The sequence below is a fragment of the Delphinapterus leucas genome, chromosome 7 (genome assembly GCF_059928025.1).
Source record: "Delphinapterus leucas isolate spDelLeu-1000000601 "Yukka" chromosome 7, BTC_Dleu_Yukka2, whole genome shotgun sequence".
NCBI classification, from domain to species: domain Eukaryota; kingdom Metazoa; phylum Chordata; class Mammalia; order Artiodactyla; family Monodontidae; genus Delphinapterus; species Delphinapterus leucas.
In genome coordinates, this window is record NC_143135.1 from 10,255,988 (window position 1) to 10,281,631 (window position 25,644).

Sequence of the window (25,644 nt, forward strand, 5' to 3'; positions counted from 1 at the left end):
GTCAGAGGGTTACTGCCCTTTGCCCCCTCCTGAACTCTGACCTTGCCTTGCAAGCGTATCAGGGACTGAGAACGCGGGACACCAGGGAGAGCTAGGAGACCCCTGGGCTTTGTAGGAAGAAGCTGAAAATCTCAGGGCTGGGGGAGGGGGCACAATCAAGTCGGTGCTTTGCGTTGGTCCCAGAGTGGCGGTCGGGGGTACCAGGGGCCGAAGAGAGGAAGCAGCACTTTCTAAGCAGCTCGGCGGAGAGCTGCTCTAGCTGGTCACTCAGGGCGTGCCACCCCTGCTGCTCTCGCCTCTCTCTCCCCAGGCCCTCCCCACCCCTTCCTCCCTGTCCTGCACCCGCCACATGAAATCACTGGGCGTCCTCTGCCAGATCACAGTGGGCTACTTCTTTTTTATTTTTTTTTTGCGGTACGCGGGCCTCTCACCGCCGTGGCCTCTCCCGTTGCGGAGCACAGGCTCCGGACGCGCAGGCTCAGCGGCCATGGCTCACGGGCCCAGCTGCTCCGCGGCACGTGGGATCCTACCAGGCCGGGGCACGAACCCGTGTCCCCTGCATCGGCAGGCGGACTCTCAACCACTGTGCCACCAGAGAAGCCCCCGCGGTGGGCTTCTTGCTGCCGTGGGGGCTGCACGGGGACAGACCCTAAGTGTCAAGTTCAGAGCCTCACAGAGATTCCTAGCACGGTGAGAAGGACACTTAGCTGCGGCGAGGCTGTTTGAAATGCCCTTTCAGTGCCACTCGGTACTCCCAGACCCTAGCGGCGTGACAGGTTTGAAGCTAGAGCCGGTCCTTGGTAGTGCGAGTGAGCTTTCCTTTTGGGGTCCCCAGTTTCCTTAACGTGCGGAGAACGTGCTAGAATCAGGTTGCCCGTGAGGGTCAGGTAGGCAACGATTTAGGGGAGTGGGCCAGGGCAGATGAGTGCTGCCCTCTCTGGCTGAGGTAGAGGGTGTATCCTCTGCTCTGCTCTGGGCTGGGGGTGGAGGGCTTGGGGGCCGCAGGCTGGAACGTGGTCCCCGGGGTGGGCCCAGGTCACAGTAGGGCATCCTGTGTGGCTGAGGGAGACCGTGCAGTTGCTCATCAGAGGAGCGGCGCCGACCAGCGGCCTGTGGGCTGTGTCAGCCCACCGAGGCTGGAACTTGACAAAGGTGCTTCCGAGGCTGAGGTAGTTCCTATTCAGTTGCTTAACCAAACATCTCTTTGGAAATGCATCACCCAAGCTCACCACCACTTGCAAAACAGTTTTGCAGAGAGACTTTCTACTCAACGCAGCTCTTTTTTTGGGGTGGTGTGTTTTTAAGTAGGTCATGGTGGCTGTGAGGCCACTGAATGGTGGCCAGACTAGAGATTAAAGAGCTTTTATCCGGAAAGGGGCTGGTGAGAGACATTTGGTGCCTCGGGCCCTTTGCCCCTCCCTGAGAGCCGCCTCCCAGTTCCCTTTTGAGGAGCCCCTTCAGTATAGGAATCTCTGCCACGTGACTCCTGGTACCCAGGAGACTAGGTGTCCCTGTTTCCGGATTCCCTGCGTGGTCAGGGGCAGAGCCACACCCTGGGCTCCCTCGGGACAGAGTCCCGAGCAGGGGGTGGGTGAGAGGTCGGTTGGAGGGTGTCAGTGGGGGCAGAGGGCTGGCCAGGCTCTTCTGGCATGCTTGTGCCACTCCAGCTCCCCGATTCTGTGAGCACCCCGCCTTCATCCCCACCATATCCTTCTAGGAACTTCCTTTTGCTCTTCCAGAGTTGCTTCTGTGGCTTGGACCATTGATATCTCCTGGTGGATATGGGGCCAAATCGAGTGGAGAAAGGCCCCAGCCCCGAGATGTCTTCTCAGGGCCCAGCGAGGCCCGGCCAGTCCTCTCCCTTCACTAGACCCTTAAGTTCCGAGTCAGATGTCCTCCTCTGGCTCGTCGTTAAGGAAACGCAGGCACTGCAGGATTAGGTATGTGTCTAGGCTTGCTGGGGAGTCGAGGGGACTATTCCAGTTAAGGGAATTACTTAACCCACAGGAATGTTCAGTCCTGGCCTCTTACTCTCAGGTTAGAAGGTTAACTGATTGGCTGAAACGACTTGAGCTTTGGACTTTTAACAGCTGTGTGAACCCAAATCCCAAATCGGCTAGGATTTACTAGGTACCCACTTTGTGCAGGGCCCTGAGGTGGCACTGGTGCCCTTTGGGCTTGACAGCCAGTGGTCCCTGCTCTCGGTCAAGTGAGGGGCTGCGAGGAGAGGGGGCACAGACCGAGGGCTGGTGATGAGGCTCTGGGTCAGGCAGCCACACGTGCTGGCTGGTGGCTGCTGTGCTGTACGGTCCTGTGTCAGTGTTGCACCCTCTGACCATGAGGCTGCAGAGCCCTCGCCCCCTGGTAGGTGCCCCTTCCCCCTGGCACCCCCAGAGGGATCCACAGGGGTGGACCCTGGATTGAGGAGGCCGGGCACTCTAGTTCTCAGGAAGCAGAAAAATCATTATTTACAAAGAACATATTAAAAATGCACGAGAGAAATCAGCCCTTGCCTCCCACCACCTGCAAGGTGTGAGCATCCTTGTGGATCCTCATGAGTCAGAGTTGGAGAAGAGAGCTGAGTCCCCCAGACGGGGGAGGGAGCTGCCCGGGTCTGGACCCCGTGTGTCTCTGCTTGGGAGGGATGCCTGCTTCCGGGCTCTGCCCTTTCGCAGCTTCCACACCTGGAGGGGGGCCAGCTGAGCTGCGTTGGGGTCTTCGCCTGGGCTGGTGAGGATGTGGAGAGATGTCTGAGCTGGCCTGCCTCTGCGGGGCAGTAGGACATGTTGGAAAGTCACGTCCATGGTCCTGCCAGGCAAGGACCTGGATGGACACTGTTTTCCAAGCAGTGACTGCAGAGTATTCTCAGGACAGAAGGTCTGGCTCTTGATGTTTGTTCCTGGGTCCCGGTTCTGTGTGGTGAGAAGGAAGTGTGTCGGCGGAGGAAGCCTCATACTCTGGAGATGGTTCAGAGAGGTGGGGGACAGGCCCAAAGCCCCCAGCCCAATGTCAGGGATAGCAGCTTCTCCTTCCTGCTGGTGTAAGTCCATCAGGGTACTCTCAGGGGTGCTTTTTAAAAAAAAATCGAGGTATAGTTGATTTACAATATTATGTTAGTTTCAGGTGTACAACATAGTGATTCAAAATGTTTATAGATTATCCTCCATTTATAGTTATTATAAAATACTGGCTATATTCCCTGTGCTGTACAATACATTCTCCTAGCTTATTTCTTTTATACATAGTAGTTTGTACCTCTTAAACTTCCCCTACCCTTAGGGGCTCTTTTATATAGTCTTCTGAGATGGAGGTTTTTTTTTTTTTTTGCGGTACACGGGCCTCTCACCGCTGTGGCCTCTCCCGCCACGGAGCACGGGCTCCGGACGCGCAGGCTCAGCGGCCATGGCTCACGGACTCAGCCGCTCCGCGGCATGTGGGATCCTCCCGGACCGGGGCACGAACCCACGTCCCCTGCATCGGCAGGCGGACTCTCAACCACTGCGCCACCAGGGAAGCCCTGAGATGGAGTTTAAGGTCCGTGACCCCTCTGCTCAAATGGCCAGAGCGGCTCCCGTCACCTAAATTGCTGACGCTTACTCTTTTCCTTTATAAGAGTCTAGGTGCTCGTCCCTCAGCCCCCCACCCAGGTCATGGACGGGCAGGGTGAGCAGAGGTGAGGAACCAGGTGGCTGGTGCTTATTTATCCCCAGGGCTCTGCCGGGGGCCGGGCTCACCTTTTACAGCCTCTGAGCCCCGTGCAGATCATAGTCACTGTCAGAGGAGTTATCGGGCTGGGTGGAGACACGATGCAGGGCCCCTTCCAGAGCTGTGGAAAGAAAGGAGGCCATTTGAGCAGGGTTATCCCTCCAGGCTACACAGAGAGAGCCCTTCAGAGCCAAGAGCCCTGCTGGGGCTGGAAGATCACAGAGACTTTCTGAGCTGGTGGCTCAACAGCCCTGAAACTTGTGATCAAATCAGCTAGTGTCCTCTAATGATGCTGAACGCCAGGCTCCCTGCGGCTTAATTGTTAGTGCCAGTCAGGGAGCATTCGATACAGGGCTCTGCGGGCCACGGATGGATGCTCTGTTCTGCCTCCAAGGGATCCGAGGGGCCTCATTTATTGAGAAACAGGTCCTTCAGGTCACAGCGGTGCTGGGGTTAATGACATCCCGGCACATTCTCTCTAGCTGAGTGGCCCGTTAAGGCTGTATCCCTTCCATACCCTGCCGTGACCGGCTGTCAAAGGGGGGCCGTTTGATCCTTCTGCCCCCTGCTCGGCCTCCCTTCTTTCTCCAGGCGATCATGTGACCCTCTGCTTGGCCCTGCCGTCATTCCTAGGAGCGCAAGCTGGTGCTTACCTGGAAAAGCTGAGATTTGGGAGTTCCTGGGAGGCTGACTGTATTCGTTCTCCAGGTGGGAGGCCGTGGGGTTCTCAGCCTGGGACCGGACAGTCACCGTGTGGTTGCGATGGAAAGACACTGAGCGGATGTGGGAGATAGTAACATTAGACATGATGCTCTGTCCTCCTCCCCAACAGGGGCCCAACTCGAATTTCCTGTTCCCACTGTGTAACGTGGGGGTGGTGGTGCAAGGGCCCCCTGAGCTCCTTCAGTGCAACCCTTTTTCCCTTTCTTCCCCGGGAGGCTCATTCTAGCAGCGCTCAGGCTTTTAGAGCAGCTTTGGGTCGGCTGGCAAGCTGACGGGCGGGCAGTCAGTCAGTTATTAAACATTTATCAAGCCTGGAATTGGAACACGAGTGATAGGGCAGATATGGTCCCTGCCCTCCTGGAACGGAGGGGCTTTATATTGTAAGAAAGACTTGACAACGCAGCGCCTTCTTGAAGGAATTGGCCCTTGACACACAAAGTGGGGGAGAAGGTGGAGTAGAGGCAGGATGAGGGCTGTGTTTCTACCCACAAAGGGGGCTCTGGCTGTGGCCAGAAGGAGAGAGGATGGAGACCAGGGGTGGGGACAGGGCCGGCTGCATCCAAATGTCTTAAAACTGGCCTTGTAAAGTTGTTCCACGATAAAGACGTTCCATGATAAATCTAGCTTGGACAACCCTTCTTAACATATGTCCGCTTTGGAGATGAACCACGCAAAAATGCCCATGAAGGTTCTGACAAGTCCTGAAGTAAAGAACCGTGTCTAGCTTTGCTTAACTCACTGATTTCCGAGTCTCTTTGATCACGGGGCCCTCTTCTCTGAGTACCACCCATTAACACCTGTGGCTACAGTCACACCTTAGATGAGCACAGTGGCGCTCAGAGGCCTCAAGGAGCCACTGGCTCTGTCCATGGTCGGCAGTGACCCGTGACCCTGCTTCACGGCCTCCTTCCTGAGTCTCGTGGCTACTGACCTGGGCCGAGGGAGGATCCTGCCTCCGGGGCTACTTACTGTTCTGGTTCAGTCCCGTCGGGCCAATCCACTGGCGCTGCTTCTTCTGGCGGACTGGGTGACAGACAGGAAAGGCACATGGTGGGGGGGAGGGGGGTTGAGACAGGCGTGGGCAAGGGGGGCGGGAGCCAGGGAAGGAGGGAGGAGGCGGCAGGTGCATGCTGAGGGGCCGGTTCTCCAGGAGAAACCACCGCGGGGTGCTTAGAACCAGAATTAAGACCTGGGAGGGCATCAGGGACCCAGCCATCACTGCCCACCTCTGGCAGTGGGCAGCCTCTCTGATCTCACACCCTTGTCTCCGAATGATTTCCTCCCGAGTTCTGCAAGGCCAGGATGATACCCCTACCTTCACAAGGTCTGGGGTCGCCCATTTGTTGTATGAGGAAACCAGAGCTCAGGGAGGAAGTGGTTCGATTAGCTGCTAAGTGGTGGAGCCGGCCTGGGGCACGTGTCTTCTGGGGTCAGACCGTCTGGACCCACCACAGTCTAAAGAATGCCCATACCCTCCCTTTGGGCTGGAGTGGGTCCCAGCTGGGCCACTGGATGTGGGCGAATCAGTGATTTTCCTGACTTTCTGTTTGTTACTTGGCGCGGAGAAAGGCCGATGGGCAGGAGAGGGGCAGGGCTGGGTGGTGAAGCAGAGGTGCTCCCGGCCGGCTTTCTGGAGGCGGGAACCCTCCTCTGTGGGGCTCGTGGGCAACCCGTCGAGTCTCCCCACGCAGGGGCTTGAAAGGGAGGAGGTTCGGGGCACCTACACCTACATTTCTTCACCAGCTTCTTGTAGGCGAGAGGGCCACACACCACCAGCAGCATTACCGCAAGCACGAGGGCCAGGATGACGCTTGCCACTGTGCCTGCACCCAGGCCCGCTGGGCGTGTGTTCTGGCCTGCAGGAGGCAGAGTTAGGTCAGCCCCAGCCTGGGAGGCATCAAAACTGTCCGTTCAGAGGGAAGCTCCTGGCTGGCTGGCTGGCTTCCCCCAGTAACTCACCAGCATGTGCGGAAGGCAGTTTTCTATCTGCTGTCTCTCCACCCGTCTCTGAAATTCTCTGCTACCCGTTCATTTATCCACCGTTTACTATGTAACAGTTGATCATCCGGCTATCATTTGCCCCTCCTGTGATCAACTCTTTAAGTTTCCACCATTTTCCAGTTACTATGAGTGATCACCTTGCCATCATATACAAATAGCCATCCATCCATTCATCGCTCTCTTTTCTGTGTGAGTCAATTACCATTAGTGTAGCAAATATGTACCCCCCACCCCTTGCTTTTCTGCTTTCCATCTGGAAGAGCAGAAGACGGAAGGAGAGTTCTATCATTCATTAGCTGCCTGACAATGGCGGCCAGTCTCCTATTGACGGTTCGTGCTCACTGCTGTCTGAGCACTCTTGTCCCCTCTCCCCTCATTTGTTATCCCTCCATTCTTCCCCAGGGCTCTCTATTTAGTTCCTGGGGCCTGTTCTTCAGAAATGTGCTCATCGACTGAGTCTTAGAAGGAATCCAGAACTACCCTCCACCCACCGTGGGCTGGGCCCAACTCACAGGTGACAAACACTCTCTTGCAGTGGGATTTTTTCTGCAGAAGCTGGTGGCACTGGGACAGCTTCCCCGGGGGACAGAAGAACCCCCCGGAGGTCTTCTCGCCGGTGTCCAGCAGCTGGTAGGAGCTGACGTTGCCACACTGCTGCTCCCGGCACACATCCTCCCACCTCGCCATGCCCTTGGCTGAGGAGCTGTCGCACAGGGCGTCCCACTGCTTGCCCTGGCGCACCTCCACGGAGCCTTCACACGTGCCGCTGCCCCCCACCAGGCGGCTCTGCACCTTGGGCTGGAAATCTGGGGGGAGAGCAATGGGAGGTGAGGTGGCGGGCTCAGCGGGAGCTCCCTGGGCCCCGAGCTTGCATGCCTGGTCACTGGGACCCCGTGACACTAGCAAAGTGGGGGCCCTGGCAGGGCCCGGCGCTCGGGGGTCTGGGTACCACATGGGACTGCCTTCCTTTCTGCCTTTCCCTTCTTCTGGCATCCTCTCTGGCATTTTCCCCATCAAGCCCTGTCCCTGGCGCCTCTGGGCCACTGCAACAGCTTGGGCACGTTCGGTGAAGAGGCTGGCAGTGCCCGTCAGCAGCCACCAGCAGGGAGTCGTCCCCCACCCAGGTGGCAGTAAGAGAAGTGGGGAAATAGGCCCCACCTGGGTCCACTTCCCTCTTTGAAACGTCCTCTCATTCTCTTGCTGCTCCTTGAGAGCTGGGAGGGCTTTTCAGAGAGGGGAAACTGAGGCCCGGGGATGGGAAATACCCCCTGCTCTGAGTCCTGGAGATTCGCAGGTGGGACTGAATCCAGGAATCCTGCTGCCCAGGCCTCAAGCCTGGAGGGACCAGCTTTCATAACAGGGCCTGGTCCGACAGAAACGGATTCATTTCTGCTTGTCAGGGTTGGGCCTGGAGGCCCACGTGTGCTCGAGTTACAGTGAGTTGTGATCTCGGCAGCTTTGGCCGGTTTCTATAGCAACATCCATCTTCAAAGCTCCAGTAAACCTTCTACTTAGAAAAAAAAATCCAAAGGCAGGCTTTCTGGGTATGGTTTTGCAAGTTGTAGCCTACAGGAGGGCTCCTAGCAGAGGGGTGGGTGGGCCTGAGAGCCAGCCAGGTTTTTCTATCCGGCCAAGAGATCCTTGGGGGCTGCTTCTGCCCGGAGGGGGCAGCATCTTACTAATTCACACCATGTGTCCAGTGGTTTGGGGGCATCCCTGCCTGCAGGATAGCCCAGTGGTCCAGAGCAAATGCTTCCCAGATGTGTGCACATGAGTCCCGGAGACTTTGCTGAAAGGCAGATCCTGATTAGTAGGTGGGGGGTGGGGCCTGGGAATCTGTATTTCGAAGCAGCCAGGTGAAGCCAATGCTGCTGGTCCGGGACCACACCTGGAGTAGCCAAGGCTTACACAGCAGGCTCTGGAGTGAGGCTGCTTGAGGGGAGACCCCAGCTAGTGCTGCAGGATACTGAGTAAGAAATTTAACCCCTCTGAGCCTCAGCTTCCTCATCTGTAAGGTGGGGATAATAACAGCGCCCACCTTCTAAGCTGCTTGTGAAAACGAAGGAATGCCCTGACTAGTCCCCAACGTGATGTAAGCACTCAGGAAGTATGACTTCTTAGAGTCTGGACTTCACTAGACCATCTGGTCATAGGAGCCCACTACGTCCCGAGGCATGCTGTGATTATCCTTATTTTGACCTGTGGTCCCTTTCCCCACAGTTTCCCCGTTGATCCTCGTTTTGGGATCCCCCCAGACCAGCCTCTGGGCTCCTGGCCTCGACCACACCGGCATCGCCAGTCTCTTCTGGTTGGTGGCCTATGACTCGGGAGCCTCCGCAGGAAGTCCCCTGGGGCCCTGCTCTGGCTTTTCTCTACCTACTGTGCCTCAGGGACCTCCTAGGTCTCACCATCGCTCCAACATCATCTGTCCCCGGGATTTATAAACTCCCCTCCTGCAAGGCTGGTCCCCTCCAAGAGCTGCATCCTGCTTGGGCCCTTGACACAAGCCACAGTCCACCAAGCTCACCAGCGGACCGTGCCTCGTCCTGTAAGTCCTGCCACTTCCCCGTGTGGCAGCCGAGCCAGCGGTACATTTGGGCTTGTTCTGCGTTACTTTGCAGAGATGCCCGGGGCGTTGGGTGTGAGTGTGGCCTCCCCGCCCCATGGCCGCCCCGCCTCTTAGAGGCCAACGATCAGCCCCCGTGTCCCTTGTGTTCTCCGTAGCGCTGGTGCCCTGGGCTGCACGGAGGGCTTTCAGGAACGTGTGGTGACTGACCACATGGGGGCGCCCGTGAGTCTCGGCCCGGTCCCACTCACCAGAACAGATGAGGCCAAGAGCTTGGCCTCCCGCCTGGGGCTGAACTTTTCTGAAGCACTGCTCTAGGGTGGCACATCTTCTGTCCTGGATCCTCCACCGGATTGGCAAGGGACCGCTCTCTCCTGGCTCTAGTTTCCTGGCTGCCTCGGTCTCTGGCAGAGGCCTCAGGAAAGAGCCACACTGGAGGGCTGCACAGATGAGGTTCCCCAGGTCCTGGATCCCGTCCTGGGACTCGATGCCGACGGTGCCACCCAGGCTGCCGCTGTAGAACTCCACCAGGCCTGCACACCGCAGGCCCCCGGGTCGCGCCACCAGCTGCAGCCTGGGAGGAGCTGGGAGGTGGGGAGGGACCTGAGTGCTGACGACCAGCAGCAGGGCCTCTCTTGCTCTGTGGTTCTAACACACAGATGGGTGAATGACTGGCCGACGGCCCCGGGAGGTGGTGAGGTCCCAAATATTGCATGGAACATGCGCTACAACTTTTCATGCTTATCTGAAATTTAAATGTAACTGAATATCCTGTGTTCTTGTTTGCTAAATCCGACACCCTACCCCCAGGGCCCTCAGAATCCTTTTACCTGTGGGCTCCGGAGTGGTTATGGGCGGGGGGCTCGTGGGAAGAGGTGTTGTCCTCAGTGGCTCTGAAAACAGATGCTCTGGTTAGGGAGGGGGCCGGGACTCTGGGAGGGAGGAGGGAAGAGTAGGGGGTGTGGGGAGAGTTGGGGTCAACAACCGGCCATGTTGAGAAAGACCTGGAACTCATGATGTAAGTACCATGGCCCCATTAAGTCCACTTGACCCACACGTTGTGTCTAAGCCTCCTGCGAGGCAGGCAGGACCGGCCCATTTTACAGTTGGGAAAACAGAGGTTAAGAGGAGACAATGAAGTTAACTGTTGGCAGAACCAGCTCTCGACCTTTTCCATCCCCAGACAGGTGCCAGCACGCCCTCAGTACTCCTCCTCCAGTTCCCCACCAGTGTATGTTTCTGAGAGGGTAGTTGTAAATCGGGGACCCCTTCCACCTGCCTGCTCAGGCCCCAGATCACAGGCGTGGGCAGCCTCCTCGGGGCTGGTGCCCAGGCCCAGGGAACCCACGGGGCCAGCTAGTTACCCACCTAAGCAGATCAGGGCCAGAGGGTCCCCCTGATTTGCCTTGCTGTCGCTGCAGTTGGAGAAGGACCCCAGTTGTCCGCGGCAGGTGATCTGGCTCTGGGGTCGCTTCCCTTTGAAGTGACGGAAGTGGGAGAGGAGCAAGGGCTCCCTGCATCGCAGCTCCTGGCAGAGCTTCCAGGCCTGACCGGGGTCCTCCCGGTGGAACGGGCTCAGGCCCCAGCTCTGGCTGTGCACCGTGTACCACTTGTCCTTGTAGTTGACCTCCAGATGGCCCTGGCACCGCGAGCCGGAGCCGCTTAGTCTCACTGTGAACCCTAGGGGTCAAAGAGGTGGAGAGGGCAGTCGGGCTGGAAAGGGCCCTCCATGGGGGCCCCTCCCTGCACCTTCCCCATCTGGACCCCACCCCTAGCAAGGCTCCCGTTGCCCACGGGCTGACTGGTTTGCTCCTCCCGTGAGTGTCGTCCTCTGGGACCTTGCAGGGACTTTCCAGAAACTCAGGCTGATGCCGCCCCTGATCTGGGCAGCCCCTTGAAACCAGGCCAGGAGGACGGGGCTTGAGACCTCAGAGCCCAGGGAACTCGGGGCAGTGAGCGAGGGGCTCTCAGCACCCACCGTCCTGCAGAATCGCCCCTTCCTGGAAATTCTGTTTCAATAGACCCCAGATAGGGCCCGGAGCCTGATCTTTTTCTCTCTCTCTAACTTTTATTCTATTTTTTTTCTGTTCATTTTTTTAATTGAAGTCTAGTTGACTTACCATTGCTGTGCCAATCTCAGCTGTACAGCAAAGTGACTCAGTTATACACATACAGACATTCTTTATTTAATATTCTTTTCCATGATGGTTTATCCCAGGAGATTGGATACAGTTCCCTGTGCTATACAGTAGGACCTTGTTCTTTATTCATTCTAAATGTTAACAGTTTGTAGCTACCAACCCTAAACTCCCTGTCCATCCCTCTCCCTCCCCCTTTGCCCCTTGTCTCTAACTTTTAAAATCAGTTTTATCGAGGTACGCTTTACATACAGGGACATGCACTCATTTTAAGGGCACTTGTTCAATGGAATTTGACAAATGTATGCACACCTATAGCCCCCGCCATGCTCTAGAAGAGAACACGCCCATCACCTGGAAGTTGCCTCATGCCTCTTCACAGTCGATTTCCCTGAATCCAGCCTCAGGCAGCCAGTGATCTGCTTTCTGTCACTAGAGATGTGCTCTGCCTGTTCTCAAACGTTATATAAGTGGGATGGTACAGCAGGAACCATCTTGCTAGAGTTTGGAGCTAGGATGCCATTGCAGGCTTCCAGGTCCCGGCCCAGGGCCTACCGAGCCCTCTGTGGCCCCTTTTGGTGGCCTGGTAGCTTCATGAGATCCTCTCGCCGCATGTGTCACCAGATACATTCAGCATGATGTTATCTCAGGAAATGTGAAAAAGAGAGTCTGTGGTGGAGTGAGTCTGGGAACTGCTGAATCTGCAAATGCTTAACTGAGTTCCTCATTGCAGGACTTCTCAGAGCCTTTACTAGGCCAGTGTCCCATGTCAGGAGTCTGCAGTGGGTGATGTAGTGTTGCCTACCCTTCGTCCAACGAGTTCCGTGGAACCCTGTTTGGGAAACACTAGCCTCTAGGATTAAAGTCCAACCTCTAAGGCAAGACATTTCACACAGTTTACAATCTGGTGCAGCCTCTCTCTGCAGCCCCAGCTGCGAATGTCTCTGGCCAGGGAGCATCTGGCAGGACTGGGCAGGAAAAGGACTTTGCAAGGTGCAGTTATGGCCGGTATCTTTTCTGTGCCTGGTGAGTGGGTCATAATAATAACTAGCATGACACCCAGCATTTGTGGGGTGCTTTACAGCCATCTAGGGCATCTATCTGCAAATGGGCCTCTTAAGTGTGCGTGCATGCATGTGTGCGTGTGTAGGGGGTGTCGGCTGCACGCTCTCTCTCTCTCTCTCTCTCTCTCTCTCTCTGTAAGGTGCAATTCGCTCCGATGGAGGGATGGCAGTTCCCCCTACAGCCTGGTGGAATCATTCCACGCCCCCCCTCTCCACGTGGCTCTTCCTTACCTTGGTCCTCTAAGTTGAGCCCTCTGAGGCCTCTGAGGCAGGAAGTGACTGCAGAAAGGAGAGAAGAGGGTCAGAAAGGGAAGTCTCTCTCCTGCTTCGCCTCACCTCTACTCACAGCCTGATCAATGGCATTTTTGCCTCCAGCCACTGTCGTGGGCTTCAGGGGCAGGGATTTTCATACTACAGATGGCAACCCTTAGGAGGGTCGTGAAACCAGGTTAGTGGGTTGCAACCATCAATTTTCCTTCTTGTTTTAAAACTTTACTTTTTAAATGAACATGCAGTAAATTCCCTTTTCTTTTAGTGCACAATTCTATGAATATGAACACATACACAGATCTGCATAATCACCGTAACCATCAAGGCACACAACAGTTCCATCACCCGCCACAATTCCCTCATGCTGTCTCTCTGTAGTAATATGCAGCATTGCAACCATCAATTTTAAAAAAATCATGTAGTAACACAACCATCGATTTTTAAAAAACTGAAACGGACTAGAATAGAAATGTCAGAATGCATCGTGTTTTGTGAGGATACAGCTCACTTTGTGTGTGTTGGGTGGCAATATAAAAACATCCAGAGTGTTGCTTTCAGTCAAAAAAAGTTTGAACGTCATAGTTCTAGAGAGCTGAGAACTGAGCCAGAATGGGAACCCAGGACATTTGTTACTTTCTAGAATTCCCAAGGCAGGATAAGAATGATAGCAATTTCTCTTTAACAGCTCCCAGTTCTAGAGGAGGAAATCAGAGCTCAGAGAGGCAGAGGGGCTTGCCCAAGATCACATGGTCAGTTGGTGGAGGAGCCCAGTGGACTTGGGTCTGGGGGGAACTGGCCTCCCCTCTGTCCTGGCTCCTGCCTGGGCCCCTTCAATAGGAATGTGGGCCATTGGGCAGTCCCTCCTCCTCGAGCCTCGTCTGACTGTGGAGCAGGGGTGTCAAAGTGGCTCGTTGTCCGTGGCCACGTGTCCGGCTCGTGTGTGGCTGGGGCAGAGGCTTGATCTGGGTGGGGACGGGTCGGGTGGCACGCCTGTACGGCCTCAGAGCCCACCCTCCACCTTGGCTGCCCGGGCTTTATCAGTCGTGGAGCAAGTGTTTGGTTTCCGTCTGCCCCAGGCTTGCTTCTCAGTTGGGAGCTGGGCACAGCATCAGTCAGGGCGAGTACTTTATATAGTAAAGGGCTGTGTTTAAGTTTCTTTTGAGAAATTGTTGCTGGGTGTAAAAAGTCCCGTTTTTGCCCGAGTGTTCTGAAGCTGGTGGTAGAATTTTAAGGGGAGTCATGCCCCACCAGCCTGCCCTCTCCCTCCAACCAAGACTCCTTGTAATTAAGTTGCGGCCTAAGGTAAGTTTCTTCCATCTTGGCAAGAGCCCGCCATGGTTGCCCCGGGAGTCCTGGGCCTTGGAAGGGGAAGGTATTTCTCACACAGAGGGCATGTCGGGTCCAGAGCAGAGGCCAGAGCTCTGGCCTGGGTTGGGAGGGGGTTGGCCAGCTGTCAATCATCTGATCTACTGCAATGGGCAGGGCAGCCTCAGGAGGACATGGTGGAGATGCCCGGCTAGCTTGGTGAGAGAGGAGGCAGGGGGCCTTTGTCCAGCCCTCACCTCTCACCCCTGACCTTCCAGTCCTACCTCCCTCCATCCCAGTTCCCACCATGAATGGGGCTGTACACCTTTAGGGATTCATTTCTTTGGCTAAACCCTGAGGGCACTTATGGGGATAGGGGACCCAAAGATCCATTCTTTGGTGCTGAATGTTGCAGGATAGGTTTTCTGGTACTGATGCCTTTCTCTGGGTCTGAGTACCAGCTCTGCCACTTCCTTAGCCCCTGTGAGCCTCAGTTTCATGGTCTGAGGCTCAGTATGGGAGCAAGAAAGGGACCAGCTTCATAGCAACGTTGTGAGGATGAGATGAAATAATCTATGCAAAAGACAGCCCAGTGCCTTCCTGGCTGGCGTTCATTGCTCAGAGCTTGTGTTACTGGTTGTGGAGCTGGCTGGGCCCGGGGCAGGGGTGGGCGGGACTGCAGGCCTGCTGGGGAGTTTTCCCGGGGGCAGGGGTCCTTGTCTGGACACTTGGAGAGCCAGATCACAGGGCTCGCCACCTCCCTTTCCCACCTGGGACCTTCGCAGTCCCAAAGTCACCACAGTCAACGTCCGTTAACAGCAGCTACCAATTATTGAACACCTACTGTATACTCAGCCCTGGGCGAGGGGTCCTTACGGATATCGTTCATCTTCCACACGGCCCCACAATTTGAGTTGAGTATGTTCACAATATAGCTGTCGGGAGAGGCAAGTGCCCTGTCCCGGGTAACACTGCCAGCAACAGGCAGGGCCTGGATTTGAATCACGAGTATGCCTTCCAAACCCATCTCTCTGCTTTCTGCCATCCAGCTGGGCCTCCAAAGTGTCAAGTTCAGGGAATGAACAAATGAGCAGAAATGAACATGACCTTGACCCTGACCCTGGTGCTGGAGTCCCCAGACCCTGAAGCCCCTGGGGACAGGGACTGGGCCTGACCATCCCTGCGGATCTCACACAGAACAGCCAGAGAACATTCTCAGGAAAGACTGAACAACCTGAGAACCAAGAAAAATTCTAAAAAAGAAAATGCTCTGTGGAGAAAAGGCATCTATGCATCCCAGGGCTTCGCCTCCCTCTGGGAGCCTGACTGGCCTCAGGTGAGCAGCATTTCTTGTCTTGTCCCTCCATCACCGTCACTGTCACCACCACCATCACCATCACCACCATCACCATCACAACCATCAACACAGTCACTGTCACCATCACCACTACCACCATCATCACCATCACCATCACTGTCACATCAGCATCACCATCAACACAGTCGCCGTCACCATCATCAACACCATCACCAACACTGGTACTGTCACCATCGCCATCACCATCATCAACACAGTCGCCGTCACCATCACCACCGTCACCACCACCACCACCACCACCACTACCATCCTCAACACTTTTTTTTTTTTTTTTTTTGGTACGCGGGCCTCTCACTGCTGTGGCCTCTCCCCTTGCGGAGCACAGGCTCCGGACGCGCAGGCCCAGCGGCCATGGCTCACGGGCCCAGCCGCTCCGCGGCATGTGGGATCCTCCCGGACCGGGGCACGAACCCGCGTCCCCTGCATCGGCAGGCGGACTCTCAACCACTGCGCCACCAGGGAAGCCCTCAACACAACAAAGTACTAGTTGTACTTTCTCCTAGGCATTTTTATACATTAACTCTCTCAAACCTCACCCCAGCTCTGTGAAGTTGGCACTATTGTTTTGATCTCCATTTTATAGATGAGGGAACAGAGAGATTAACTAACTTGCTAAGCAACTGATGAAGAGTGGGCCCAGGACTCCAAGCCAGGCCGTCTGGCACAGTCTGTGCTTTTGACCGCTGGGCTAGCTGCCTCCCTTCCCTTCAGAGGGAAGGCTGCCACGGCCTGCTCTGTGTTTCACCAATTCCTGCATGTTCCCGGCGTGCAAACCTGATGAAAGAGAGTGAACTTGTGATTCCCTTCAGTCAGTGAAACATACTGTGGGAAGACTTTCCATGAACTTGCTGTGTGATCTTGGCAAGTCACTCAACCTCTCTGGGCTTGGTCTCCTCGTCTGTAAAGTCAGGAAGTTAGGGTCCACCCTCCCTCACCTTCCTTTCGGTTCAAACTTCCATGATCTATAATCTTCAGCTCCTGATGTAGCTCAGCGGCAGGCAGGCAGGCAGGCAGGCAGGCGTGGGCAGGTGAGATGTGTGACTGACTGGGAGCCTTCCTGGGTGCTGCTTCTTCCTGTCTGTCCAGGGATCCGTTCAGGTTTTGATTGTCCACAACTTATTTTCGTTCTTTCAGCTGCTTCTCACAGGGATCAGACCAACATCCTCCTTCCCCTGAACCCTGCTGACTGTGCTCGGGGTCCCTTTGACCCCCTCCCTGGCTACAGCTTAGCCCAGCCCCTGCGTGCAGCCCGAGGCCCACGGCTTTGCTGCTGCAGAACCGCAAACAGAAACCTGGGGACCCATGATACCGAGAGGGACAGGAGGCACAGAAGCATCCTGCCATTCCCCAGTCTCTCATCCAACACCACACCCCGAGCGGCTGGGGCCAGGCCCCTTCCCTCCCCTGCCAACCTTTCCTTGGAGGCCCCACTATTTAGGGCTTAGACTGGCCAAGCCAGGCAACGATCAGGGCCAAAAATCCAGAGAGACAGTAGGAAGGCTTTTTCACTCTCCCCTCCCCCCTCTCATGTCTGCCTTTGCAGAGATTTTACCATTTTGACTCTGCCTGCCCTGATGAGGTCTCAGTGAGGAGTAAATGAATCCCTGAAAGAGGCTCTGAGACATTTACGAGCTCACTCCCTCCCTCCCCTGTCCTCTTGCATCCCCCCACATTCCGGATGGTTCTCTCTTTGGTTCCCTGTACAGCAATACTCTGGGCCACGTCAGGCCACAGATGAGTTTTATTTGCTCAGCACAGTGTTATAATTTTTTTTCTGGAGCCCATTGTTTTGAAAGATTTCTTTCTGTTTTGTTTCTCTTTTTCTTTTTTGGGCCGTACCGTGCCGCGTGGGCGATCTTAGTTCCCCGACCAGGGATTAAACCTGAGCCTCCCTGCAGTAGAAGCACAGAGTCTTAACCACGGGACCTCCAGGGAAGTCCCTTACTTTTCTTTTTTGTAAAAAAAAAATCCCAAGATCCAGATGTTTTTGAAAAACAATATGCTTTGGCCACGTGGGGCTGCATCCCCATGAGCCCCCAGGGCAGCCTGTTCTGTCCTGGTTTGCCAGCACCCTCGGGGCACCCTACTGTCACCCTGCATCTGGAGAGCCTCAGCTTCAAACACATGATGGCTTCTGCAGCAAAACATATGAATTTTCGCAGTAAGTGGGATGTGTCAAGATTATAAATAGTCTCCTATTCATTCAGGTCAGGATTTGCACTGTAAACGTTTGCCAGAAATTTGCAAATTTGGGGGGGTTTGGAATTGCAAACGAACGTTGGTGGACCTGTATTATCAGTCCCATCTTACAGCAGAGCCAGAACTTGGCCCAGGCTGCTGGCTTCAGAGCTTGTACCCTTGATGCCACCTCTGACCCACTCATGGGCCTGCCTGGACCCGTGAGCACCTATGCTTGCAGCCCTACACACTGAGAAATGGAGACAAGAGTGTGGCCTGCCGAGGGTCCCGGGGGCACCGGGATCCCAGGGAGGAGCTGGGACTTGACTGATGATAATAATAGTGACAGCGACCTCTGACCCCGTGCAGACCCCAAGGGTTTTTCACGGGAGACCCCATTTCTTCCTGACTGCCTCAATCAGGGGGACTATCATCACTCTGTCTTCCGGATAAGGAAACTGACAGACTGACTTAGTGCGGTTTGGAAGTCTGATGTGCCATTTTTTCCGTTAACGGTGATTCCCTTTAATAGTCCCTAACATTCTCATCCATTTACAGCAAACACAATATGTCAACTGCCTTTTGGGGGCATTCCGGATTTTCCTTCCCTCCTCCTCTGCTGAGAGGCTGGCTCGGAAGGCCAGGAACTCCGCTTTTCTGAAACGACTCTCATCAGTGGGGCTGTGTTAACCTGAGTCTGTATCAGGGCTTCAGGGAAACAAAGATCACAAAGGGCCGAAATTCTGTTTCTCGGGTTGAGCACCAGACGAAGTGGTTGGTTTTTGATCGGGAGCCTTTTTATGTGCAAAACTTGTAGAAAATCACACTGGGCTTATGCCAGGAGGAGCCTGGGGGCTGGAGCCTGCAGAAGGAACAGCGGATCCAGGTCTCTAATCTCGCTCACCCAGGGTCTGCGCCGATGAGCGACAGTGCGCAGCTTGTGGGCAGAGTGGCCTTCGTATCTGAATTGCAATTCCACGCTCTCCCTGGTGGCCTCGTGTGTTTGATTGAATTTGCATGAGTTTCACGCCACCATATGTGACTCCACTGTCACAAGGACAAGGCCTCCTTTCTGTTCAGAGCTTCACATATCCCAAAGCCCGCACAGGGGCTCGTCCTTTCCATGCACAGCCCTGTGAAGAAGGGACCGAGCTCACCCCTATTTTCAGATCAAGAAACTGAGGTTCAGAGAGGCTCAGTGACTTGCCCAAGGTCACACAGCTCGCTGGTGGTAGGGTCGGTGCAGAAACTCCGTCACCATCACTTGACAGGGCCCCATGGGACTCTACCACTGGAGACCCCAGAGCCCGCTCGCCCATGGTACAGAAGGGGGAAACTGAGGCCGGGGAGAGGGAGGGGCTCACTCCGGAGGGGAGTCTGTGGCAGTACAGCGGACCCGTGCTGCCTCTGCCAGTTGCCACCAATCTCCTATCCTGTTTCTACCACACCTTTCCCAGCTGTGCCCCAGGGAGAAGGGAGTATCAGGGTCCCTGTGGGAGCTGTATGGGTCAAGCCCCCCCCCAGGGGTACATAACAATGATGAAGGCAGGGGTGGTGACAGTAGTAGTTATAGAGGAAGTGATACAGGGCCACGATTCCCTATCTGCAATTCAAAGTCTAAAACCAAAAGTCTTTTCTGATGCATTTGGCAGGAAGGCATTTGTGCCTTCAGTGTGCGAATTCGGTTTCACTGCAGAAATGGGAATGTGTTTGATTATGGCATGTTGCCCAGTCTCGAAAAATTCTGGGTTCCCAAATGCATCTGGCCGGAGGCTCCAGGTAACGGCTTGTGGACCTGGAGAGGCGAGAGTTCTAGTTTCTCTCCAGGGCACTCTGCCCCCTTTCTCCTCTGCTTGGCCCCTGGGTACCTTGAGTTCATTGGAGAAAACGCTCTGTGCTCATGGAGGCCTCCACAGCTGCCTCGCCACCAGCCTGTGTGTGACGGCCCGTCTGCCTGCAGCCGTCGTCCCCGGGTCCACATAGCATGGTGCAATCACTCATTTCCTACACGTATTTACTCAAGTATTATCTTCTCGTGAGACCCACTGCAACTTCCTGGGATACAGCATGGCCCCCGAGCTCCCAATCCCCAACCTCAGGTCACTTCGTGACCTCCTAACATCCATGTGATCATTGATTTAACCTCTCTCTGTCTGTCTCCCCATCACACCCCAACTACGATGTTGGATGCACCTGGACAGGAATTTTGATTGTTCATTGCTGTGTCCCCAGCACTTAGAACAGTACCTGGCACATAGTAGGTGCTCAATAAATACTTGCTGTCTGAATGAATGAACCAGATTTAATGATAGCAATTATCCTTTGAGATGGGCACAGTGGTTATCCCCATTTTATAGATGAGAAGGCTGAGTCTCAGAGGGGTGTTCTTGTCATCTGTGAGTGGCCAAGCAGAAATCGAACCCAGATCTGCGTTGCTCCAAAGCCCCACAGGCCTTCACACATGTCTGCACGCAACACAGACACACATATAGCAGGTACACACACAGCACACACACACATGCTCACCAGGCACCCACAGGCACCCACATGCATGCACACAGAACAGGTGTTCAATCAATTTTGTTGAGTGGAGTTGAAGTCCCTCCCTGGTCCCCTGGTCACTGCAGGGAAACCCCTCTGAACTGTAGGTGCTGGTCAGAGTGACCAGAGGGGACAGTGCCAGCCCCTGAGCCCCCAGGTCCCTCTGCTACCCGCTGGGGGTGGGGAGCTCGGGGTTGCTGGGGGCCTGATTCTTTGCACCCAGAGCCAGCAAGAGCCTCAGCTCTGCAGCTGGGGCTGCGGGCCGGATGGTGGGCTCACACTGGGCGTCCCCTCTCCTCTCCTCTACTGTGGATGCCCAGCCCCCCTCAGCCTGTCCTGCCCGTTGCCTTCACCCTTGATGTCCCCTCTGCCTGGGACACTCCTCCCACTTTTCTCTGCCTGGCTGGTTCCTTCCATCATTCGGGTCTCAGGCGAGACATCACCTCCTCAGAGAGGAGCCCCTCAGACTGGGAGCCCCTTCGAACGTGAACTTGGTTAATGAGTCTCAGCCATTGCGGTTTCCTTTGTTGCCCTGATCACGATATTTAGAAATTTGTAAATATTTCGGGTGCTCCCTCCACGAGGGTGGACCCCTGTGTGGATCACGGCTGTATCCCCAGAGTTTTACACAGAGCTGGACACCTAGTAGATGCTCAATAAATGTATGTGGATGAATAAATGAATGAATAACTAGCCTGTGCAGGAGGACTGGGGGAGAGAAAGACGGATGGCTAGGCTCGAGGCCTCCCCACCAGGTCCTGACTCACCTTGTTTCTTGCTGACTCTGATAATAATAATAATAAATTTATATAATAAATAAATTTATATGATAAATTATATAATAAATAAATTTATATAATGAATGTATTATTATTATTAATGCTTACTGAGCACTTACACAAACCGACATTCCTATTAAAGCTCTGTATTCATTGATTCACTTAATCCTTATAAATCGCTATGAGGCAGGTCCTATCATTATTCCAATTTTGCAGAAGAGGAAACTGAAGCTTACAGAACGGGTCCATGGTCACCCAGCTGGCAAGGGGGGACCAGAATTCAAACTGCCAAGTCTGTGACTTTCTGAAGCCTTAGTGCCAGCTTCTGGAGTCCCGGTGGCTGGGCCTGAGCCTCTGGGCAGTGATCAGGGCTGCCTCCATGCCCCACCTTCAGCAGGTGAGCCCTGGGCAGGTTGGAGCTCAGGGCAGCTGCAGAGGGAAGCAGGCTGTGAGCATCTTCATGTACCAAAAGTCCCCAAGCCACGGGCACAAACTTGATGGTCAGCCAAGAGGCCGCAGTGTTCCCAGGGCTCTGGCGATAAAGCATCTCTACTTGGAATGTCTTGAAGGCTGCCTGTGCTGTTTGCCCCCAGCCACAGCCCTGACCCTAGGTGTCCCCAGCCCTTGGTGGCTGCCTGTCTGCTGGTGGTGGTTGTGTCCTGCAGCCATTTTCCTACTCGTGGGAGTGGCTTTGGTGTGTCTTTGCTCTTGGCTAGGGGTACAGAGGAGCCTCCGCGAGAGCAGAAGCACTGCGCTGGGGTGGGTTCTGCAGCTCACTAGCTGCTCCCCCTGGACCTCAGTTTTCCACACTGTAAAATGGGGACAATGGGCCCACCTGCTTCCTAGGTTGTTGTGAAGCTTTCAGAAGAAAATGGCTTTGAAAGTATTTCTTGGGCTTCCCTGGTGGCGCAGTGGTTGACAGTCTGCCTGCCGATGCAGGGGACACAGGTTCATGCCCCGGTCTAGGAGGATCCCACATGCCGCGGAGCGGCTGGGCCCGTGAGCCATGGCCGCTGAGCCTGCGCGTCTGGAGCCTGTGCTCCGCAACAGGAGAGGCCACAACAGTGAGAGGCCCGCGTACCACAAAAAAAAAAAAAAAAGTATTTCTTAAGCTGTGACCCGCTGAACAATGGGAATGTTTGTTATCCACCAGTTACACACACACACACACACACACACACACACACACACACACACACACACACACACACTGGGAATCCTGTGCTCCTGGGCTTCCAGATGGTTCCCACACTCTGGTGAAGGCACTGCCTCTACGGCTTCCTGACTCTGGGCTCCATTAGGCCTAGTCCTACCAGGAGCCTCGCCCCTGATGGGGTTCGAGGGAGGCCAGCAGAGCAGGACTCCACCCCCACTCCCAGGGGGCTTGGCTAGACTCCTGCCCTGCTGGGGTCAGAGGCCACAGGTGAGGGGTCGGTGGGGAGCTTAGGGGCCTGGTCCTTGGAGTCTCCAGGGCCAAGGAGGGTCCCGTAAGCAGCGGGGTCCATCCGTCAGCCTCTGCCCTGGGGACAGAAGGTACTTTGTACCTCCTGCAGCTCCATGGAAGAGTAGCCATGAGAACATGTGTGCACATGTGCCATCGCCACATGCACGGGAGAAGGCAAGTCTACATTTTTTACCCATGAAAACACACACACGTATACACACACACACACACACACACACACCCCTACATACCCGTTTTCTAGGAGGGACTGAGGCCCCCCACTAGGCAGGCAATGTCCCCAAGTCCTTTCCCTCCAAACTGGGAAGCCGCAAGCTGCCACCTGTTCTCACCTGTTCCCGTCCCGAGTCAGTCACCTCTCTCACCCTGCCACACCTTCCAAACCCTTGAGAAGTGGTCAGATCTTACCCAGTTCACCCCCCCCCCTGCATTTTATAAATAAGGAGATGGAGGCCCCGAGAGGCTCGGACCTATCTGAGGTCATACACGGCCAGGCTTGGACCCCAGGGCTCAGGTCATGAAGTACCCTCCCCTCCCCTGCCCCTCCCGCTTGCTCAGGACCCTCCCCACTGGCCAGTGTCGGTGACACCCCAGCAGCAGGGCTCCGGTCCTGAACTAGCGTCCCAAGGCCTCAGGGATGGAGGACTGCCCTTTCCACCGTCTCCCCTCCGGCAAACAGTAGGCCCCAGACTCACCCACCCCTAACCTTATCCCCAGACAGCTTCTCCAGAGGCCCCAAGTCAATTCTACAGTGGCCCCCGGGGAAGTGTTCCGAAGCCCCTCCTCTGGGTCTGGGGTGACGGTAGACCCACACCTGGCTGGTAGGCCTGGCTGAGACCCCCTCTGGGATGAAACCAGTAACTAAGGACTAAGGTGTACGTCTTTGACATCTGCTCGACGGTGATCCGCTTCCCACCCTGCCCTGGCCCGCTCTGCCCAGAGCATCATCAGAACTGCCCAGGAGACGGCAGTTTCCTGTCCCTGGAGGCGTCCAAGCAATGGCTGGACACTCATGGGGTGGGGGGTGGGGTAGCACCAGAGGGAAGCCGGCATTGAATGAGGGCTGGACAACTTGATTTCTAGGCTGAGGGTCTGATCTTGGCATGGATTCCACCTCGAAGGGGACAGTAAGGTCCCCAACAGTGCAAGAGAGAAGCGGAGGTGGGGCCCCGGGGGTGGGACAGGCAGGGCCAAGAGCCGAGCTGGGGCTGGGGGAGAAGACAGGGATCCTGGTGGCCCCAGCCCTCCATGCTGCTCCAGAGAGGTGACATGCGGGCCTGAGTCAGACTGAGGGGATCTGACTCTGGCATCTTCTTCTCTGTACCCTGAGCCCAGGTGCCCCAGAAGACACCCCAGAAGGGGTACTCACCCAGCAGCCCTAGCAGGTACAGGGCGGCCAGCGGTGGATGTTGAGGCCCCATGGGCACGGCCTCCTCTGCCTCAACCTCAGCAAGCTCGGCCCCGGTAGGTGAGGGTGTCTGGCCCTGTGTCTGCCTCTCCGGGAGAAGGGGGAGGGGCGGGCAGGCTCATGCAGGGGTGGGACAGGGGAGCAGGCAGTGTGGGGCCTGTGTCATCGTGTTTGAAGTTGAAACTGTCAACTTCCTCCTGGGTAAAACCATCTGCCCCAGTTCGAATGGCGGCCCTGATCTCTACCAGCTTCCTGCCCGGGGTGCCTAGGCCTGGGCCAGTGCCCTGACCCCGCCATGCTGGGACAGGGCTGCGGCCTGGGGGAGCCCTGAGCCGGGCCAAGGGGAGGGAGGCCTGGGGGAGGGGGCTGGGAGAGACGGGGGACACGTCCCACCGAGAAGTCTCTGAGCTGTGCTGAGGTGATGAGTGAGAGGTGGGAGGTGGCGGGCACCGCCCCAGTCCTTGCAGCAGAGACTCAGTGATGAAAAACCAAACCAAACCCTCCATCTCTGCTACCGGGATGAACTAGGAGTTGGAGGTGAATCCCCGCAGGTGGCATTTTACGAGCAAACACAGGAGAGGGCTCCTCCATGGACCCTGGGCTTGCATCAGGGTGTGTATGTGAGAGCTCAGTGTGGATGGCGTGATCTCTGTGTCGATGTTGCTGAAATAAACCCCGGGCTGCTGAGGAAGAGGAGGGGTGCTGGGCATTTTGCAAAGCAGATGGGGGAGGCCAGCGACCGACCAGGGAAAGGCTCAGCCTCTCTGTGGCCTGGGCTCAGGTCCCTCACTCCAGGGTAGACGGAGCCCAGACCCAGGCTCCTTGGGGCTTCTCGCAATCCGGGCCATGCCAGGGGTGAAGTGGCTCAGGGACATGACAGTGGCCGAATATGAAGAGTTGGGGGGTAAGGGTCTGAGCCAGGCCTCCCAGCTGCACGCCCCCCATCTCCACATCCCCTCCGCCAGCAGCTGGAGGCCCTCTAGGGCTGGGGGGTGGGGGTCTCCCTCCCTGGGCCCGTGTTGCCTCAGCAGCTACCCAATAGCATCCACTCAGCTCCCAGCATCCAACACTCCCCAGTCTCCTCTAATACGGGGCTGGGAGGGTGTTGGGGTGCTTGAATCCATTCCCTAAGGAAAGGATCAAGGCCTGGGGTCAAGCCCTGTTACAGGTGTGATTGGGGAGGCACACCCACCACCTCATACAGGATTCGGAGGCGCTTCCTCCCCTCCCCAGAGGTGACATGGAGGCCTCAGCCAGCCCTTCCTGGCCCCACGCCTTCCCACTCCCCCCACTCCCCTTACCCTCCCAACCCACCCACTCTCACGTCCATCCTTCCCATCCTGTGACTGGAAATCCCAGACTTTTCATTCCTTCCTTCAGTTGTTCATCCAGCAAACCTTTGCCCCATGCTAAGCACCAGAGATGCAGAGATGGAGACATGTGGTCCTCACTCTGCTTACACTCCGAGGACCCTCTGGATAATTTTTCTCTTAAAGACTCGGTGTTGGGAATTCCCTGGCCGTCCAGTGGTTAGGACTCTGTGCTTTCACTGTTCGATCCCTGGCCAGGGAACTAAGATCCCGCAAACCGCGTGGCATAGCCAAAAAAAAAAAAAAAGACCCTGTGTTTAGGAAGCTTTTATTGGTCACACTAGTGGTGTGTATTAAATGGCCCTTCATGACCCTGTTACCACACTCAGTTTACATAACTGCAGCCGGGAAGGGAGAAGGGGTTTTTATTGAGCACCTACCCAAGCTGGGGGGCGTGGCCTCTTCCCAACCACCATGGGAAGTGGGTGGAGTTTTCCATTTCACAGACGAGGAAACTGAGGCTCAGAAAGTAAGGTACTTGGCCTCAGGAGGTTAAAACTAAGATTTGAACCCACATGTCTCTTGCTCCATAACCCTTGCCACTACCCTCCAACCTCACTTACTAAAAGCAAAGAAGGCGAACAAAAAATCTGGCTTTTTATTTGATCTCAGGGTCTTTGTTACAGACAAGGGTATGGTTTTTACTCTTTTCTGTTAGTTTTTGGAAAATTGAAAGCAGCTCAGGACCTCGGGTGGCTGCCTGCCCCCGTCCCAGTGGAAGGGATCCCGACACTCCTAAAGCGTCCATTCCCTCCC

The 25,644-nt window shown here is 55.6% G+C and overlaps 1 protein-coding gene across 2 annotated transcripts; it reads right to left on the minus strand.

Moving 5' to 3' along the window:
• Nucleotides 1-2,442: 2,442 nt before the first annotated feature.
• On the minus strand, nt 2,443-23,600 carry CD5 (CD5 molecule). Of its 2 annotated transcripts, none has more exons than XM_022591853.2 (11): nt 23,480-23,600; nt 12,429-12,476; nt 10,364-10,675; nt 9,826-9,888; nt 9,247-9,579; nt 6,942-7,235; nt 6,159-6,284; nt 5,398-5,451; nt 4,359-4,478; nt 3,735-3,826; nt 2,443-2,912 (listed from the first exon to the last, which is right to left on the minus strand). In XM_022591853.2, exons 1-10 carry the CDS (start codon nt 23,529-23,531, stop codon nt 3,738-3,740), a joined length of 1,491 nt encoding a protein of 496 aa, XP_022447561.1. In that variant the 5' UTR covers nt 23,532-23,600; the 3' UTR covers nt 2,443-2,912; nt 3,735-3,737. The 2 variants fall into 2 exon arrangements, with proteins under 2 accessions (XP_022447561.1, XP_022447560.1); XM_022591852.2 differs by having other exon boundaries at nt 2,443-3,069; nt 23,480-23,599.
• Between the last annotated feature and the right edge of the window lie 2,044 nt (nt 23,601-25,644).